Source organism: Theropithecus gelada, chromosome 2 (assembly GCF_003255815.1).
Source record: "Theropithecus gelada isolate Dixy chromosome 2, Tgel_1.0, whole genome shotgun sequence".
Taxonomy (NCBI): Eukaryota; Metazoa; Chordata; class Mammalia; order Primates; family Cercopithecidae; genus Theropithecus; species Theropithecus gelada.
Genome location: NC_037669.1, coordinates 176,513,884 through 176,532,645, shown reverse-complemented (window position 1 = coordinate 176,532,645; position 18,762 = coordinate 176,513,884). Strand labels below are relative to the sequence as shown.

Sequence of the window (18,762 nt, the reverse complement as noted above, 5' to 3'; positions counted from 1 at the left end):
GGTTATGGGGGGACTACAGTGTATGCGACTGAGATTTATTTATTCTAACCTCTTTATTCGACAGAGATAGACTTACTTCAATAGAAACAGCTGTCGGAGGCACAGGCGTGTACTGGGGAATGTAGGTCCCTTGCATAGGAGCAGCAGCAGTCATATACTAGAGAGAATCAAAGAAAAATGCATGTGAACTTTGAGCTGCAACCAGTGAGCAAATTACATACCACATGAGACTGCTTTAGCTGTGGGGCCCATAGCCAGTGTGTATTTTTTTTCCAACTCAATTTTCACTAAAAATAAGGCAGCTCCTCTCAGTATTGAAAGGCCTTTCTTACTAAATTTAGCACCCACATTAGCCCTACCTCTTAATTATCAATATGAGTTAATTCACCCCCATTTCCTCACTTTGTCCTTTTACACATTCTAAATAAGATCTCAAACATTTCACATCTAAACACAAACTCCAGGAGAGTAGGGATGATGTCTCATTTTTACTATCTTTTATTGCTAGCACCTATCACACAGTAGGCTCTCAACAAGTATTTGTTGAATGAATGATCATATAAATTGTTAGTAATATTATTTTTTGAATTTAAAAAAGCAAAGTAATGCAATAGTTATGTGATACATTCGCATTACTGGCAAATGTCATTTTTTCATTTTTGCATCACTTTTTTAAATATAAAAGAATATTACAGATAATATTGAAGTCTCTATTGTTCCCTTCTCCCATTTCATTCTCGTATCACTGTTAAAATTTCGTTTCCAATACCTTTAATCCACCAAATTTTTCTTATTGTGATGAATAATGAAGCCAAATCATTGTTTGTTAAGTTGTAGTAGTCAATAAATTGTGTATTGAGGATAAGTTGTATTTTTGCAATGGAGAAAGGGAGCCCCAGTAAAACTACATGTTCAGTTACATAAGCATAAAGTATGACCCATATTCATAACACACATATCCACCCTGCAAATTCAAAGTTCTACTCTTCAAGAATTGAATTTCATATGGAATCAAAACATCAAAACTGGAATCATCAAATGAATTCAAGGTTTCTCAATTCATAATTTTTTGTAGAAAATCAAAAGCTCCTTATTCTAAATTTGCTGAGATCAAATACTAAGTTCATGTATAAATATGAAAAAGCTAAATTACTGTTTTGTGTATGTTACTATATTCAGTATTTAAGAGACATACTGATTCTGAATCAAGGAAAGCATCTGAACACTAGTCCATCTTTTTTTTCTTGCTGTTGGAGTGCAGTAGCGTGATCTTGGCTCACTGAAAGCTCTGCCTCCAGGGTTCATGCGATTCTCACGCTTCAGCCTCCCAAGTAGCTGGGAGTGCAGGTGTGTGGCACCACACCTGGTTAACTTTTGTATTTTTAGTAGAGACAGGGTTTTGCCATATTGGCCAAGCTGGTCTCAAACTCCTGGCCTCAAGCGATCCACCTGCCTCGGCCTCCCAGAGTGCTGGGATTACAGCCGTGTGCTACTGCGCCCAGCCGACATCTGCCTTTTCAACAAGATTACTCTATAGAGTATGTTGTAGATAACAGTTCCCTGGCCATTTCAGGTAGGTAACTGGCCTCTTATATAGGTTCTAAATATCCTTTAATTTAGCACTTTTTACAATATATTCCTTGGAACACTAGCTATACTGAGAGTAAAGCTTTCTGTGTTCCAATGTATTTAAGCAATGCTGCATAACATATCTTCTTCTTGATACTGACATCTGATTAAACTCTGAGAAATTATGTTTTACAGAAGCAGCCTATTTAAAGGGGATAAACTAGTATTTCTAAAACGTGTGTTTTGATTTTTGGTATCATTTATTAGTTTTGCTTAAAATTACTACTCTAAGAAATATACTCTGGAAAATGTTTAATTGAATTTCAAAAATCTAGCAGTTTTATAGCAAGTGAGAATATATTTTTATCAACCACGAATTTAATTAAGTTCAGAACTGATACATTTGTGGTTCATGTTCTACCCTTTGGTCATGGTATTCCAAGGTTTACTATATACTAGTAAAAGGATAAACCCTCACCTATTTGAGTATTTCCTGTTCTAAAGTAATTCTAAACTTTGCAACTTGCCCAGTAAGTTATGTACATCCTTTGCATAAGAGGATGTCACTAGCACCCTCTGTAGAATACTACTGGGATCTATCCCCACTCCACTCTCTCTATCTCTAAGAAGAAGTACTGTGAATTAGAGGTCATTAGAAACATGACTTGTGGCCGTATACAGCAATGTTCACTAGTTCACATGAGTATCTATTCCATGATTTGGACTTTCCTTGCCACACTGTAGTTCCTAGGTAGTATGGTTAAAAAGAAGCACTGGGGTGGCTGGCAAGACAGATGAATAGGAACAGCTCTTGTCTGCATCTCCCAGCAAGATCAACGCAGAAGGCAGGTGATTTCTGTATTTCCAACTGAGGTACCCAGCTTATCTCACTGGGACTGGTTAGACAGTGGGTGCAGCCCAAGGAAGGCGAGCTGAAGCAGGGTGGCGCATCACCTCACCCAGGAAGTATAAGGGGTTGGGGAACTCTTTCCCCTAGCCAAGGGAAGCCCTGAGGGACTGTGCTGTAAGGAACATGCATTCCGGCCCAGATACTATGCTTTTCTCACAGTCTTTACAACCGGCAAACCAGGAGATTCTCTCGGGTGCCTACACCACTAGGACCCTGGGTTTCGAGCACAAAACTGGGCAGCCATTTGGGCAGACACCGAGCTAGCTGCAGTTTTTTTTTTTTTTTTTTTCCATACCCCAGTGGCACCTGGAATGCCAGCAAGACAAACCATTTACTCCCCTGGAAAGGGGGCTGAAGCCAGGGTGCCACCCCCACGGAGCCCAGCAAGCTAAGGTCCACCGGCTTAAATTCTTGTTGCCAGCACAGCAGTCTGAAGTTCACTTGGGATGCTGGAGCTTGGTGGGTAGAGGGACGTCTGCCATTACTGAGGCTTGAGTAGGCAGTTTTCCCCTCGCAGTGTAAACAAAGCTGCTGGGATGTTCAAACTGGGTGGAGCCCACAGCAGTTTTGCAAAGTCACTGTAGCCAGACTGCCTTTCTAGATTCCTCCTCTCTGGGCAGAGCATCTCTGAAAGAAAGGCAGTAGCCCCAGTTAGGGGTTATAGATAAAACTCCCATCTCCCTGGGACAGGGGACAGAGCACCTGTGGGTATGGGCAGCTGTGGGTGCAGTTTCAGCAGACTTAAATATTCCTGTCTGCTGGTTCTGAAGAGAGCAGCTGATCTCCCAGGACGGTGCTTGAGCTCTGCTAAGGGACAGACTGCCTCCTCAAGTGGGTCCCTGACCCCCGTGCCTCCTGACTGGGAGTACCTCTGAACAGGGATCGACAGACACCTCATACAGGAGACCTCCAGCTGGCATCTGGCGGGTGCCCCTCTGGGACGAAGCTTCCAGAGGAAGGAACAGGCAGCAATATTTGCTGTTCTGCAGCCTCCGCTGGTCATACTCAGGCAAGCAGGGACTCGAGCAGACCTGCAGCAGAGGGGCTTGACTGTTAAAAGGAAAACTAACAGAAAGGAATCGCATCAACATCAACAAAAAGGACGTCCATACAAAAACCCCATCTGAAGGTCACCAGCATCAAAGACTGAAGGTAGCTAAATCCATGAATATGAGGAAAAACCATTTCCAAAAAGGCTGAAAATTCCAAAAACTGGAATGCCTCTTCTCCAAAGAATCACAACTCCGCACCAGTGAGAGAACAAAACAGGACGGAGAATGAGTTTGATGACTTGACAGAAGTGGACTTCAGAAGGTGGGTAATAGCAAACTTCTCTGAGCTAAAGGAGCATATTCTAACGCCATGAAAGGACGCTAAGAACCTTGAAAAAAGGCTAGAGGAATTGCTGACTAGAATAAGAATATAAATGACCTGATGGAGCTGAAAAACACAGCACGGGAACTTCATGAAGCATAGACAAGTATCATTAGCCAAATTGATCAAGTGGAAGAAAGGATATAAGAGATTGAAGATCAACTTAACTAAATAAAGCATGAAGACAAGATTAGAGAAAAAAGAATGAAAAGGAATGAACAAAGCCTCCAAGAAATATGGGACTATGTGAAAAGACCAAACCAATGTTTGATTGGTGTACTGGAAAGTGACGGAGAGAATGGAACAAAGTTGTAAAACTCTCTTCAGGATATTATCCAGGACAACTTCTCCAACCTAGCAAGACAGGCCAACATTCAAATTCAAGAAATACAGAGAACATTCTTCTTCTTCCTGAAGAAGAGCAACCCCAAGACAGATATTCATCAGATTCACCAAGGTTAAAATGAAGAAAAAAATGTTAAGGGCAGCCAGAGAGAAAGGTCTGGTTACTCACAAAGGGAAGCCCATCAGACTAACAGCTGATGTCTCTGAAGAAACCCTACAAGCCAGAAGAGAGTGGTGGCCAATTTCAACCTTCTTAAAAGAATTTTCAACCCAGAATTTCATACCCAGCCAAACTAAGCTTCATAAGCAAAGGAGAAATAAAATCCTTTACAGACAAGCAAATGCTGAGGGATTTTGTCACCATCAAGCCTGCCTTACAAGAGCTCCTGAAGGAAGCACTAAATATGGAAAGGAAAAACTGGCACCAGCCATGGAAAACCATACCAAATTGTAAAGACTATCAACACTATGAAAAAACTGCATCAACTAATGAGGAAAATAACCAGCTAGCATCATAATGACAGGATCAAATTCACACATAACAATATTAACCTTCAATGTAAATAAGCTAAATGCCCCAATTAAAAGACATAAAGTGGGAAATTGGATAAAGAGTCAGACCCATCGGCGTGCTATATTCAGGAGACCCATCTCACATATAAAGACACATATAGGCTCAAAATAAAGGGATGGAGGAATGTTTACCAAGCAAACAAAGCCAAAAAAAAAAAAAAAAAAAAAAAAGAAAAAAAAAAAGGAAAAAAAAAAAAAAAAAAAAAACAGGGGTTGCAATCCTAGTCTCTGATAAAACAGACTTTAAAACAACAAAGATCAAAAAAGACAAAGAAGGGCATTACATAGTGGTAAAGGGATCAATGCAACAAGAAGAGCTAATTTCCTAAATATATATGCACCCAATACATGAGCACCCAGATTACTAAAGCAAGTTCTTAGAGACCTACAAAGAGACTAAGACTCCCACACCATAATAGGGGGAGACTTTAACACCCCACTGTCAATATTAGATCAACGAGACAGAAAATTAACAAGGATATTTAGGACTTGAACTCAGCTCTGGACCAAGTGGACCTAATAGACGTCTACAGAACTCTTCCCCCCAAATCAACAGAATATACATTCTTCTCAGCACCCCATCACACTTATTCTAAAATGGACCACATAGTTGGAAGTAAAACACTCCTCAGCAAATGCAAAAGAATGGAAATAATAACAGTCTCTCAGACCACAGTGCAATCAAATTAGAACTCAGGATGAAGAAACTCACTCAAAACTGCACAACTACATGGAAACTGAACAACCTGCTCCCGAATGACTACTGGGTAAATAATGAAATTAAGGCAGAAATAAGTAACTTCTTTGAACCAATGAGAAAAAAGACACAATGTACCAGAATCTCTGGGACACAGCTAAAGCAGTGTTTAGAGGGAAAATGATAGCACTAACTGCCCACAGGATAAAGCAGGAAAGATCTAAAATCGACACCTTAACATCACAATTGAAAGAACTAAAGAAGCAAGAGCACACAAATTAAAAAGTTAGCAGAAGACAAGAAATAACTAAGATCAGAGCAGAAGTGAAAGAGATAGAGACACAAAAAACCCTTCAAAAAATCAATGAATCTGGGAACTGTTTTTTTGAAAAGATTAACAAAATAGACCACTAGCCAGACTAATAAAGAAGAAAAGAGAGAAGAATCAAATAGACACAATAAAAAATGATAAAGGGGATATTACCACTGATCCCACAGAAATACAAACTACAATCAGATAATACCATAAACACCTCTATGCAAATAAACTAGAAAATCTAGAAGAAATGGATAAACTCCTGGACACATACACCCTCCCAAGATTAAACCTGCAAGAGGTCGAGTCCCTGAATAGACCAACAACAAGTTCTGAAATTGAGGCAGTAATTGATAGCCTACCAACAGAAAAGGTCCAGGACCAGGTGAATTCATGGCTGAATTCTACCAGAGGTACAAAGAGGAGCTGATACCATTCCTTCTGAAACTATTCCAAACAATAGAAAAAGAGGAAATCCTCCCTAACTCATTTTATGAGGCCGGCATCATCCTGATAGCAAAACCTGGCAGAGACACAACAAAAAAATGAAAATTTCGGGCCAATATGCCTGATGAACATCGATGCAAAAATCTTCAATAAAATACTGGCAAACCGAATCCAGCAGCACATTAAAAAGCTTATCCACCACGATCAAATTAGCTTCATCCCTGGGATGCAAGGCTGGTTCAACATACAGAAATCAATAAATGTAAGCCATCACATAAACAGAACCAATGACAAAAACCACATGATTATCTCAATAGATGCAGAAAAGGCCTTTGACAAAATTCAACAGCCCTTCAAGCTAAAAACTCTCAATAAACTAGGTATTGATGGAACATATCAAAATAATAGTTATTTATGACAAACCCACACTCAATATCATACTGAATGGGCAAAAGCTGGAAGCATTCCCTTTGAAAACAGGCACAAGACAAGGATGCCCTCTCTCACCACTCCTATTCAACATAGTATTGGAAGTTCTGGTCAGGGCAATCAGGCAAGAGAAAGAAATAAAGGGCATTCAAATAGGAAGAGGGGAAGTTCAGTTGTCTCTGTTTGCAGATGACATGATTGTATATTTAGAAAACCCCATCATCTCAGCCCAAAATATCCTTAAGCTGATGAGCAACTTCAGCACAGTCTCAGGATACAAAATCGATGTGCAACTATCACAAGCATTTCTATACACCAATAATAGACAAACAAGAGAGCCAAATCATGAGTGAACTTCCATTCACAATTGCTACAAAGAGAATAAAGTACTTAGGAATACAACTTACAAGGGATGTGACGGACCACTTCAAGGAGAACTACAAACCACTGTTCAAGGAAATGAGAGAGGACAAAAACAAATGGAAAAAACATTCCATGCTCATGCATAGTAAGAATCAACATCGTGGAAATAGACATATTGCCCAAAGTAATTTATAGATTCAATGCTATTCCCATTAAGCTACCACTGACTTTCTTCACAGAATTAGAAAAACTATTTTAAATTTCATATAGAACCAAAAAAGAGCCTGTATAGCCAAGACAATCTTAAGCAAAAAGAACAAAGCAGGAGGCATCACAATACCTGATTTCAAACTACACTACAAGGCTACAGCAACCAAACAGCATGGTACTGGTACCAAAACAGATATATAGACAAATGGAACAGAACAGAGGCCTCAGAAATGTGCCACACATCTACAACTGTCTGATATTTGACAAACCTGACAAAAACAAGCAATGGGGAAAGGATTCCTTATTTAATAAATGGTGTTGGGAAAACTGGCTAGCCATAGGCAGAAAACTGAAACTGGACCCCTTACTTACACCTTATACAAAAATTAACTCAAGATGGATTAAAGACTTAAATGTAAGACATAAAACCTTAAAAACCCTAGAAGAAAACCTAGGCAGTATCATCCAGGACATAGGCATGGGCAAAGACTTCAAGACTAAAATGCCAAAAGCAATGGCAACAAATGCCAAAATTGACAAATGGAATCTAATTAAACTAAAGAGCTTCTGCACAGCAAAAGAAACTATCATCAGAGTCAACAGGCAACCTACAGAATGGGAGCAAATTTTTGCAATCTATCCATCTGACCAAGGGCTAATATCCAGAATCTACAAGTAACTTAAACAAATTTACAAGAAAAAGACAACTTTATCAAAAAGTGAGTGAAGGATATGAATACACACTTCTCAAAAGAAGACATTTATGTGGCCAACAAACACGAAAATAAAAGCTCATCATCGCCATCATTAGAGAAATGCAAATCAAAACCACAATGACATATCACCTCATGCCAGTTAGACTGGTGATCATTAACAAGTCATTAAACAACAGATGCTGGAGAGGATGTGGAGAAATAGGAACACTTTACACTGTTGGCGGGAGTGTAAATTAGTTCAACCATTGCAGAAGACAGTGTGGCAATTCCTCAGGGATCTAGAACCAGAAATACCATTTGACCCAGCAATCCCATTACTGGGTATATACCCAAAGGATTATAAATCATTCTACTATAAAGACACATACACACACATGTTTATTGTAGCACTGTTCACAATAACAAAGACTTGGAACCAACCCAAACGACCATCAATGATAGACTGGATAAAGAAAATGTGGCACATATACACCATGGAATACTATGCAGCCATAAAAAGAGTGAGTTCATGTCCTTTGCAGGGACATGGATAAAGCTGGAAACCATCATTCTCAGCAAACTAACACAAGAACAGAAAACCAAACACCACATATTCTCACTCACAAGTGGGAGTTGAACAATGAGAACACCTGGGCCCAGGGAGGGGAACATCATAAAATGGAGCCTGTAGAGGGGTGGGGGGCTAGGGAAAGGATAACATTAGGAGAAATACCTAATGTAGATGATGGGTTGATGAGTGCAGCAAACCACCATGGCATGTATATGCCTATGTAACAAACCTGCACTTCCTGTACATGTATCCCAGAACATAATAATAATAATAAAGTAGCATTTTAGGTGAATCTTAGCTAAACTTCTTCAAATGACACTTGAGTTATTTAAAACTCCATCTGCATTTTGTTTTAGTAAAACGGAATCAGAGTGTCTTTACTTCTTTCATGACATTCAATAAAGTTGTAAACATGACCAAAACTGAACTGCCTGTCATGCAATTCATACTCAAATTCTCTTCAGAACAACAGAGTCAAGCAAAATGCTTTATCTATTTTACAGATGGAGAAATATAGATTCTTACATAATGAAGATAAGCCCCAGTTTTGTTGTTTTTTTCTTTCCTTGTTTTCTTTTTGTTTTAGAGGCAGTCTTGCTCATGTGGCCCAGGCTGTTGTACAGTGGTACAATCATAGCTCACTGTAACCTCCAACTACTGGGCTCAAGTGATCCTCCAGCCTCACTCTCCCAAGTAACTGGGACTATATGCATGTGCCACCATGCCTAGATAAGTTTTTTCCTTTTATTTTTAATTTTGTAGAGACAGGGTCTTGCCCAGACTGGTCTTGAACTCCTGGCCTCAAGTATCCTCTGGCCTCTGCCTCCCAAAATGCTGAGATTACATGTGTGAGCCACCATGCCAGGCCCCCAGTTCTTCTACTATTCAGCACACTTTTCAGTCTACTTCATTATTTTTGTAGTAAACAAGGTCTTAAGATCTTCCTTCTGGTAATTTCTATGTAATATAGATTTTAACTTGTTTTAATGGCCTTTAATAATTTAAGTAAGAAATATAGAAACATGTGCCATTGATAATTTTGGGTTTTTTTTCCATACTTTTTTTTTTTTTAACCTTCACTTTATAGTCAGACAACCTAATTTTCTTCTAGGCGAGCTACCTTATATACTTGGTAACTTATTTTTATGTTTCTTTTCTTAAAATAACCAGTAGAGATTTAATAGTATAATTGAGATTAGCTCAGTTCAATGTGTTATATGTGTGGGTATGTTTTAATGAAAAAAAATCTTTCCACTTGCTTTTCTTTTGTCACAGAAAACCTAACAGAACTTTAAAAAGTTGAAAATTAAGAACAGGTTATTTTAAACTAGTCAATGCTATGGAGTTTTATGTCCCTTAAGACTATTATCTCTGGATAAAAATTTTTGTATTACAGTTCTTCTGTGGTAGACATATACTTTCTAAGGTAAATCCTCAAGAAGTGACAGTCTTGTGAAATTAGGAACAAGTGTTTACAGGAATTGGTTATAGCTATGTGTAAGTTCAATTCCCAGCCTTAGGTAATTGGTGACAAATAACTCTGAACTTTCTCTGCAAGCTCATAGCTTGATTTTCTTCAGAGCACAGACGAACTACAGTCAGACTTAATAATACCGCCTGCACAAACTCTGGTTAGATCTGGGTGCCTCAGAGACTGCTTTCCTTTCATACAGTTAATAAATGGCAGAGGACTAAGAGAACAACCTGTGATATCACTTCTGCCCTTTTAACTTGATAAATTCTCATAGATTACTTATTAAAACCACAACAAGAATAGATGTATATCCTTAAGCTATTTTTGTTTTACTAGAGCCTCACAAAAGCTAGAACATATCTGCCATAATTATTTCATGAACACAAGTTTTTTATTTTGTACTTTTCGGATATAGGGGCTAATGGGGACCACAGTACAATGAGATGACATATATTAATCCATACAATATTTCGTTGTATATTCACCAATGCTGTAAGTAGCAGCTTGAACTTACAGCATTAATGAATGTATACATGTATATATATTTGATAAACAGCTTGATGATTTTTACATATTCTGAAAACATTAGATTTTCACATGTGAATGTGTAGGAGCACTGAATAACCATTTTCAAACCCACAGAATAAATTCCAGACTCCATCCCTTGTTCCAAAAAGTCTAGACACTGCATCACCATGATGTGGCATGAAGAAAAAAAAAATTGTAAAACTGGAACGGAACCGTGTTTTTGCCTATTTTGGTTGGGACAAATGGTTTCTATTAATGTGGAATCATTGATTATTTCTGTGGAAACAAATCCCCAAATTATTAGTTCTAGACTTAACACTCTTTTCCTCCACTAAAGCAAAACAAAACAAACATATTTTACATATTTCCTGTGAGGAAACTTTTCATTTTAATTATTTGTAGAGCCAGGGAGGGGCGAGGAAGTTCCTGCATTTCAATATTTGAAATTTCAGTTTTTGGAATTTCCTAAAATAACTGATCAAACTCATTTGAAGTTATCATTGTACCATTTAGATTTTAAATTGGTGCTCCCAGTCCTTGCCATAAAATTCATGAAGCTGGTTAACAAATTTTAGAAAGGAGAGTTTTTCAGGTCGTATCAAACCCAGAAAGTCAATGAGAACAATAGATTTGGAAAGTTGTAAAAATGCACCTCTGAAAGGAAGTCGAGCAGAAGAAAACAAAGATTGTGGGGGAGGTGGAGCAAGATGGCTGAATAGGAACAGCTCCAGTCTCCAGCTCCCAGCCTGAGCGACACAGAAGACGGGTGATTTCTGCATTTTCAACTGAGGTACCGGGTTCATCTCACTAGGGAGTGCTGGACAATCAGTGCTGGTCAGCTGCTGCAGCCCGACCAGCAAGAGCTGAAGCAAGGCGAGGCATCACCTCACCTGGGAAGCGCAAGGGGGAAGGGAATCCCTTTTCCTAGCCAGGGGAACTGAGACACACAACACCTGGAAAATCAGGTAACTCCCACCCCAATACTGCGCTTTACCAAGGGTCTTAGCAAAGGGCACACCAGGAGATTATATCCCAGACCTGGTCGGGAAGGTCCCACGCCCCCGGAGCCTCCCTCATTGCTAGCACAGCAGTCTGTGATCTAATGGCAAGGCAGCAGCGAGGCTGGGGGAGGGGTGCCCACCACTGCTGAGGCTTAAGTAGGTAAACAAAGCCACTGGGAAGCTGGAACTGGGTGGAGCCCACAGCAGCTCAACGAGGCCTGCCTGTCTCCGTAGACTCCACCTCTGGGGACAGGGCACAGCTAAACATAAAAAAAAGCCACAGAAACCTCTGCAGATGCAAACGACCCTATCTGACAGCTTTGAAGAGAGCAGTGGATCTCTCAACACAGAGGTTGAGATCTGAGGACGGACAGACTGTCTGCTCAAGTGGGTCCCTGACCCCTGAATAGCCTCACTGGGAGACATCCCACACTAGGGGCAGACCGACACCCCACACCTCACACGGCGGGGTACACCCCTGAGACGAAGCTTCCAAAGCAAGAATCAGACAGGTACACTCGCTGTTCAGCAATATTCTATCTTCTGCAGCCTCTGCTGCTGATACCCAGGCAAACAGGGTCTGGAGTGGACCTCAAGCAATCTCCAGCAGATCTACAGCTGAGAGTCCTGACTGTTAGAAGGAAAACTAACAAACAGGAAGGACACGCACACCAGAACTCCATCAGTACATCACCATCATCAAAGACCAAAGGCAGATAAAACCACAAAGATGGGGAAAAAGCAGGACAGAAAAGCTGGAAATTAAAAAAATAAGAGCGTGTCTCCCCCTCCAAAGGAACGCAGCTCATCGCCAGCAATGGATCAAAGCTGTACAGAGAATGACTTTGACGAGTTGAGAGAAGAAGGCTTCAGTCCATCAAACTTCTCAGAGCTAAAGGAGGAATTACGTACCCAGTGCAAAGAAACTAAAAATCTTGAAAAAAGAATGGAAAATGGATAACTAGAATAATCAATGCAGAGAGAGCCATAAACGAACTGACAGAGATAAAAACCATGACACGAGAAATACGTGACAAATGCACAAGCTTCAGTAACCGACTCGATCAACTGGAAGAAAGAGTATCAGCGATTGAGGATCAAATGAATGTAATGAAGCGAGAAGAGAAGTCTAAAGAAAAAAGAGGAAAAAGAAATGAACAAAGACTTCAAGAACTATGGGATTATGTGAAAAGACCAAATCTATGTCTGATTGGGGTGCCTGAAAGTGAGGGGGAAAATGGAACCAAGTTGGAAAACACTCTTCAGGATATCATCCAGGAGAACTTCCCCAACCTAGTAAGACAGGCCAACATTCAAATTCAGGAAACACAGAGAACGCCACAAAGATAGTCCTTAAGAAGAGCAACTCCAAGACACATAATTGTCAGATTCACCAAAGTTGAAATGAAGGAAAAACTGTTAAGGGCAGCCAGAGAGAAAGGTTGGGTTGCCCACAAAGGGAAGCCCATCAGACTAACAGCAGATCTCTCGGCAGAAACTCTACAAGCCAGAAGAGAGTGGGGGCCAATATTCAACATTCTTAAAGAAAAGAATTTTCAACCCGGAATTTCATATCCAGCCAAATTAAGTTTCATAAGTGAAGGAGAAATAAAATCCTTTACAGATAAGCAAATGCTTAGAGATTTTGTCACCACCGGACCTGCCTTACAAGAGACCCTGAAGGAAGCACTGAACATAGAAAGGAACAACCAGTACCACCCATTGCAAACACATGCCAAACTGTAAAGACCATCGATGCTAGGAAGAAACTGCATCAACTAATGAGCAAAATAACCAGTTAATATCATAATGACAGGATCAAGTTCACACATAACAATATTAACCTTGAATGTAAATGGACTAAATGGTCCAATTAAAAGACACAGACTGGCAAATTGGATAAAGAGTCAAGACCCATCAGTTTGCTATATTCAGGAGACACATCTCACATGCAGAGACACACATAGGCTCAAAATAAAAGGTATGGAGGAAGATCTACTAAGCAAATGGAGAACCAAAAAAAAAAAAAAAAGCAGGGGTTTCAATTCTAGTCTCTGATAAAACAGACTTTAAACCATCAAAGATCAAAAGAGACAAAGAAGGCCATTACATAATGGTAAAGGGATCAATTCAACAGGAAGAGCTAACTATCCTAAATATATATGCACCCAATACAGGAACACCCAGATTCATAAAGCAAGTCCTTAGAGACTTACAAAGAGACTTAGACTCCCATACAATAATAATGGGAGACTTCAACACCCCACTGTCAACATTAGACAGATCAACAAGACAGAAAGTTAACAAGGATATCTAGGAATTGAACTCAGCTCTGCACCAAGTGGACCTAATAGACATCTACAGAACTCTCCACCCCAAATCAACAGAATATGCATTCTTCTCAGCATCACATCACACTTATTCCAAAATTGACCACATAATTGGAAGGAAAGCACTCCTCAGCAAATGTAAAAGAACAGAAATTATAACAAACTGTCTCTTAGACCACAGTGCAATCAAACTAGAACTCAGGACTAAGAAACTCAACAAAACAGCTCAACTACATGGAAACTGAACAACCTGCTCCTGAATGACTACTGGCTACGTAATGAAATGAAGGCAGAAATAAAGATGTTCTTTGAAACCAATGAGAACAAAGATACAACATACCAGAATCTCTGGGACACATTTAAAGCAGTGTGTAGAGGGAAATTTATAGCACTAAATGCCCACAAGAGAAAGCTGGAAAGATCTAAAATTGACACTCTAACATCACAATTAAAAGAACTAGAGAAGCAAGAGCAAACACATTCAAAAGCTAGCAGAAGGCAAGAAATAACTAAGATCAGCAGAACTGAAGGAGATAGAGACACAAAAAACCCTCCAAAAAATCAATGAATCCAGGAGTTGGTTTTTTGCAAAGATCAACAAAATTGATAGACCACTAGCAAGACTAATAAAGAAGAAAAGAGAGAAGAATCAAATAGATGCAATAAAAAATGATAAAGGGGATATCACCACCTACCCCACAGAAATACAAACTACCATCAGAGATTACTATAAACACCTCTATGCAAATAAACTAGAAAATCTAGAAGAAATGGATAATTTCCTGGACACTTACACTCTCCCAAGACTAAACCAGGAAGAAGTTGAATCCCTGAATAGACCAATAGCAGGCTCTGAAATTGAGGCAATAATTAATAGCCTACCAACCAAAAAAAGTCCAGGACCAGATGGATTCACAGCTGAATTCTACCAGAGGTACAAGGAGGACCTGGTACCATTCCTTCTGAAACTATTCCAATCAATAGAAAAAGAGGGAATCCTCCCTAACTCATTTTATGAGGCCAACATCATCCTGATACCAAAGCCTGGCAGAGACACAACAAAAAAAAGAGAATCTTAGACCAATATCCCTGATGAATATCGATGAAAAAATCCTCAATAAAATACTGGCAAACCGAATCCAGCAGCACATCAAAAAGCTTATCAACCAGTATGGAAAACAGTATGGCAATTCCTCAAGGATCTAGAACTAGAAGTACCATATGACCCAGCCATCCCATTACTGGGTATATACCCAAAGGATTAGAAATCATGCTGCTATAAAGACACATGCACACATATGTTCATTGTGGCACTATTCACAATAGCAAAGACTTGGAATCAACCCAAATGTCCATCAGTGACAGACTGGATTAAGAAAATGTGGCACATATACACCATGGAATACTATGCAGCNATACTACTAGATATCAATAGTTACTGAAAAGTCATGGTAATTAAGATAGTGTGCTTAGTGTTGTATTGCAAGGATAGAAAAATAGACGAATGGAATAGAGAGACTACAAGGAATCTCACTATATGATTTCTTAGAACTGCGTGTGAATCTACAATGATCTCAATAAAAACTTTATTAAAAAACAAGACAATGAAAAATTTAAATATATATAGTTGATGTAAATGGTCAATATGCATAGCTAAACATGATTGATCTCACTCATTGGTCATTAGGAAAATATAAGTTAAAAATATTATGATATAACACCCTACACTCCAACATGGCTGGCAAAAATGAAAAAGGCTCACAATACCAAGTGCTATAAAATTCACTAGGGAATTTTAGTAAGGATGTGGACAATAGGAACTCCCATATACTGCCAGTGGGAGTTTAAATTGTAAAATTGTTTGGCATTACCAATTAAGCAGAACATTTGCAGAACTCATGACCAAGCAATTACACTCCTATGGATGTATGCAACAGAAATTCTTACAAATATACACCAAAAGATAAGTATAACATATTCAAACTAAAATTATTTATAATGATTCTAAGCTGGAAGTTGTCTAAATATCATCTACAGTAGAGTTAATTGTAACGTATGCTTATTGTATAAAATATAAAACAGGGAGAAACAAAGTACTGTATGGATGGGTCTCACCATGTTGCATTTTAAATGTTTTACACTGTATTATTCCATTTTTTTAAAGCTTAAAAACAAGGCAAATCTTTGGTGATAGAACTTAGGATTTTTTATACTTTTGTGGGGATAAGAAAAGGGCAAGAATATAAGGGAGGTTTCTGTGATAAAACCCTTTTATATGTTGATGTGGATGATGGATCCGTGCGTGTTTACACTTTGTAAAATTTATTGAGCTGTACATTTGTGAATTGTGTATTTTTTCTGTACATATACTTCAGTAAAAGAGTATTTTTAAAAAATGACAGAAGACAAAAAAAGAATGATTTTATATGAGAACAGGGGCAATTTATTCATACAAAAGGATGTAATTAATAGATTCAGATGTGAAAAGATTGGGAGATTTGTAAGGTACCAATGTTCTCTTTTCATCATTTCTATATTTGAAACAAGATATAGGTGAAAATGAAAGGTGGGGGGTTTGGCAGTCAGAGAGAAGGTATAAAATGATTGTCTTGAAGAGCGGGAGAGTGAATGGACCAGGGTTATGTAATAAGATTTCTAGGAAGTGTTGAGGTAACATTTAAGTTGTGGTCACAAAATCAAGGTAAAGCCCATCAACACAGTCGCATTTTACTCTAGCCATATCCAGCTGTTCTAAAGAATGGAGCAGTCTGAGAATGGAATGCAAGTGAGATCCAAGTTTTACCAGAAGATGATGATGGAAGAAGAGTTAGCCAGGGTAGGTGAAGCACAGGAAAGACAGTGATTACCATCTTTTACTATGGAATCTAAGTTAGAGATGGATGTGAGAAAATGAAGAGGGAAAAATACTGAAAGAGGGGGCAACAATAAACAGAAAAGCAGGCTTAGTAGTGTCAAAGAACTGTTGCCATAGAGTCATGAAAGAAGTGTGTGGAAGGAAGGAGGTGGTCATCAGAATGTGATATGCGTGAAATGGAATGCTTAAAATTGAGATTTAGAGTGAGCACAGTAATTGCTAATGATAAATTCTAGAATAGAGAAAGGTCACCAGAAATAAGGAGCTCAGGAAACTGAGAGGCCAAAGTGCTGTTTTGTTAAATTCCGATAAAGGATACACACACCGAATTCATTTACTAGCAATATTTAGTCAGAAACGTTTAAACCCCTATTATATGCCAAGTATTGTGTTGAGAAACCATATACTATAGCGTTAAAGCATAGATTGGGTAATAGGACATGATAAAGCCAGAAAAAAACTGGTTTAGTTACTAACACATTGGGTATCCTGGGGATACCCAATTCTCCTTGTTAATCTTATATATATAAAGCTATTTAATTTTAGGTATTATTTATTATTGCCAATCTTACATTCACCATAGTACCCAGGAACCAAGTAGATAATCAAATTCCTGCAAATTAGATCTTTTGTATTATTACTACTTTCTTCTGTTAGTGTTTCTATTTCACATTTGAATTTCTTGTCTGCTCATACCCTCTTCAGTGTTCCTTAACATTCTGTTTTCTTTTTGCCAGATTAGCCTGGTTTGTGAATAATAAAAAATTTAGAAGTGCCTATAAAGTGGTGATTTCCTTAAATAAGAGACTCTGTTAAGGTCAAACCAACATTTATTATCAGTCGTTAAATTTGAAATAATCAATAATAAATTAGTTTAACTGGCCTGACTGATCTATTATCTAGTTAGTTCTTTTAGAAACTAATATGAACACCTAAACAACTAATGTCCTTAGCCTCTTTAGATTCATTTAATTTTGTCTGTCGAGTAGGCCTGCTTCTTTACTTTGGAAACGAAAGAACTGAGAGACTTTGTCAAAAAGACAAAACAACCAAGAAATTCTCAATGTGCCTGGAAGCTTTGTTGTTTTCTATTTAAGTTCTGTGACTAACGCATTACATTGGGCTTGTTAAAGATGCTTTAGCCAAAGAGAAAGGGAACTTACTCAGTCTGCCACACACAGAGTAAATTCCATTTCCACACAAAACATTTCCTTTTGATGGTCTCCAGCCCACACACCGTGAATGTCAGTCATCCCAGTGGACTCAAGTAAATGATGAAACTTAACAAGAGAAAATGTTGAAGGTATTCCTTAATGTTTTCTGAAACAGACCTCAGTCTCTACAAGGGTCAAGGATATTATTTTTTTTTTAATGTGTTTTTTGGTCAGGAGATTTTCAGAGACAGAACTTGACTTACTCAACTATTTAGAATATTCATATTAGAGGTTGCTCCAAGATGGGTGGGAAGCAAATGAAGACAGGGAGAAAATGGAGGGAAGAAAGGAAGAGGCAGCAACATTCTAAACAAACATAAAGTAACAGAAAACAAAAAGTTGGAAACTGCAACAAATAGGGCATAAAGCTATTTGATTAAAATACCTCTAGGCACTGTGCATATTTAGAGGGAAACAATTAAATGGTACTACTCCCTATCCATGTGAGTACAATTTTGGCAATATAAAAACAAAATGAAAAAGTCTCTGCAAGCACTCTTTTTTCCAAGGCTGTGAGGAATTCAAAATAAAGAACCAAAAGCAAAAAAATAGAAAGGAGAACTGGAAGGAAATCGACCCTCTGGTGCCAGAGTCCAGATTCCACTCCTTGCCAAAGGAATTGAAGAATAGCTAGTTTGATGAGAACTGTCAAACAATGGAGAAGAAAAGTATGTAATTGTGGGGTAAATTTTATTCCACTCCCATTCAATTCTTAGAATCATTGTGACCTACATCATCTCACTTATGTTTGGCTATTCCCAAATCCACTTACTCACAGTTAAAAGCACTTTCTTCCCAACCTCCTTCTTCTGTGCCTTGTTTCCACTGTGTTCAAACTTTT

The 18,762-nt window shown here is 38.5% G+C and overlaps 1 protein-coding gene across 5 annotated transcripts in view; it reads right to left on the bottom strand.

Annotated features, from left to right (window-relative positions):
* RBMS3 (RNA binding motif single stranded interacting protein 3) overlaps positions 1-18,762 on the bottom strand; it is a 760,896-nt gene that overhangs the window by 28,134 nt on the left and 714,000 nt on the right. For all 5 annotated transcript variants that reach the window (XM_025375203.1, XM_025375206.1, XM_025375204.1 and 2 more), the window contains one exon: positions 77-157. In XM_025375203.1, the coding sequence (XP_025230988.1) occupies positions 77-157 (81 nt within the window). The remainder of the gene's footprint in view (positions 1-76; positions 158-18,762) is intronic.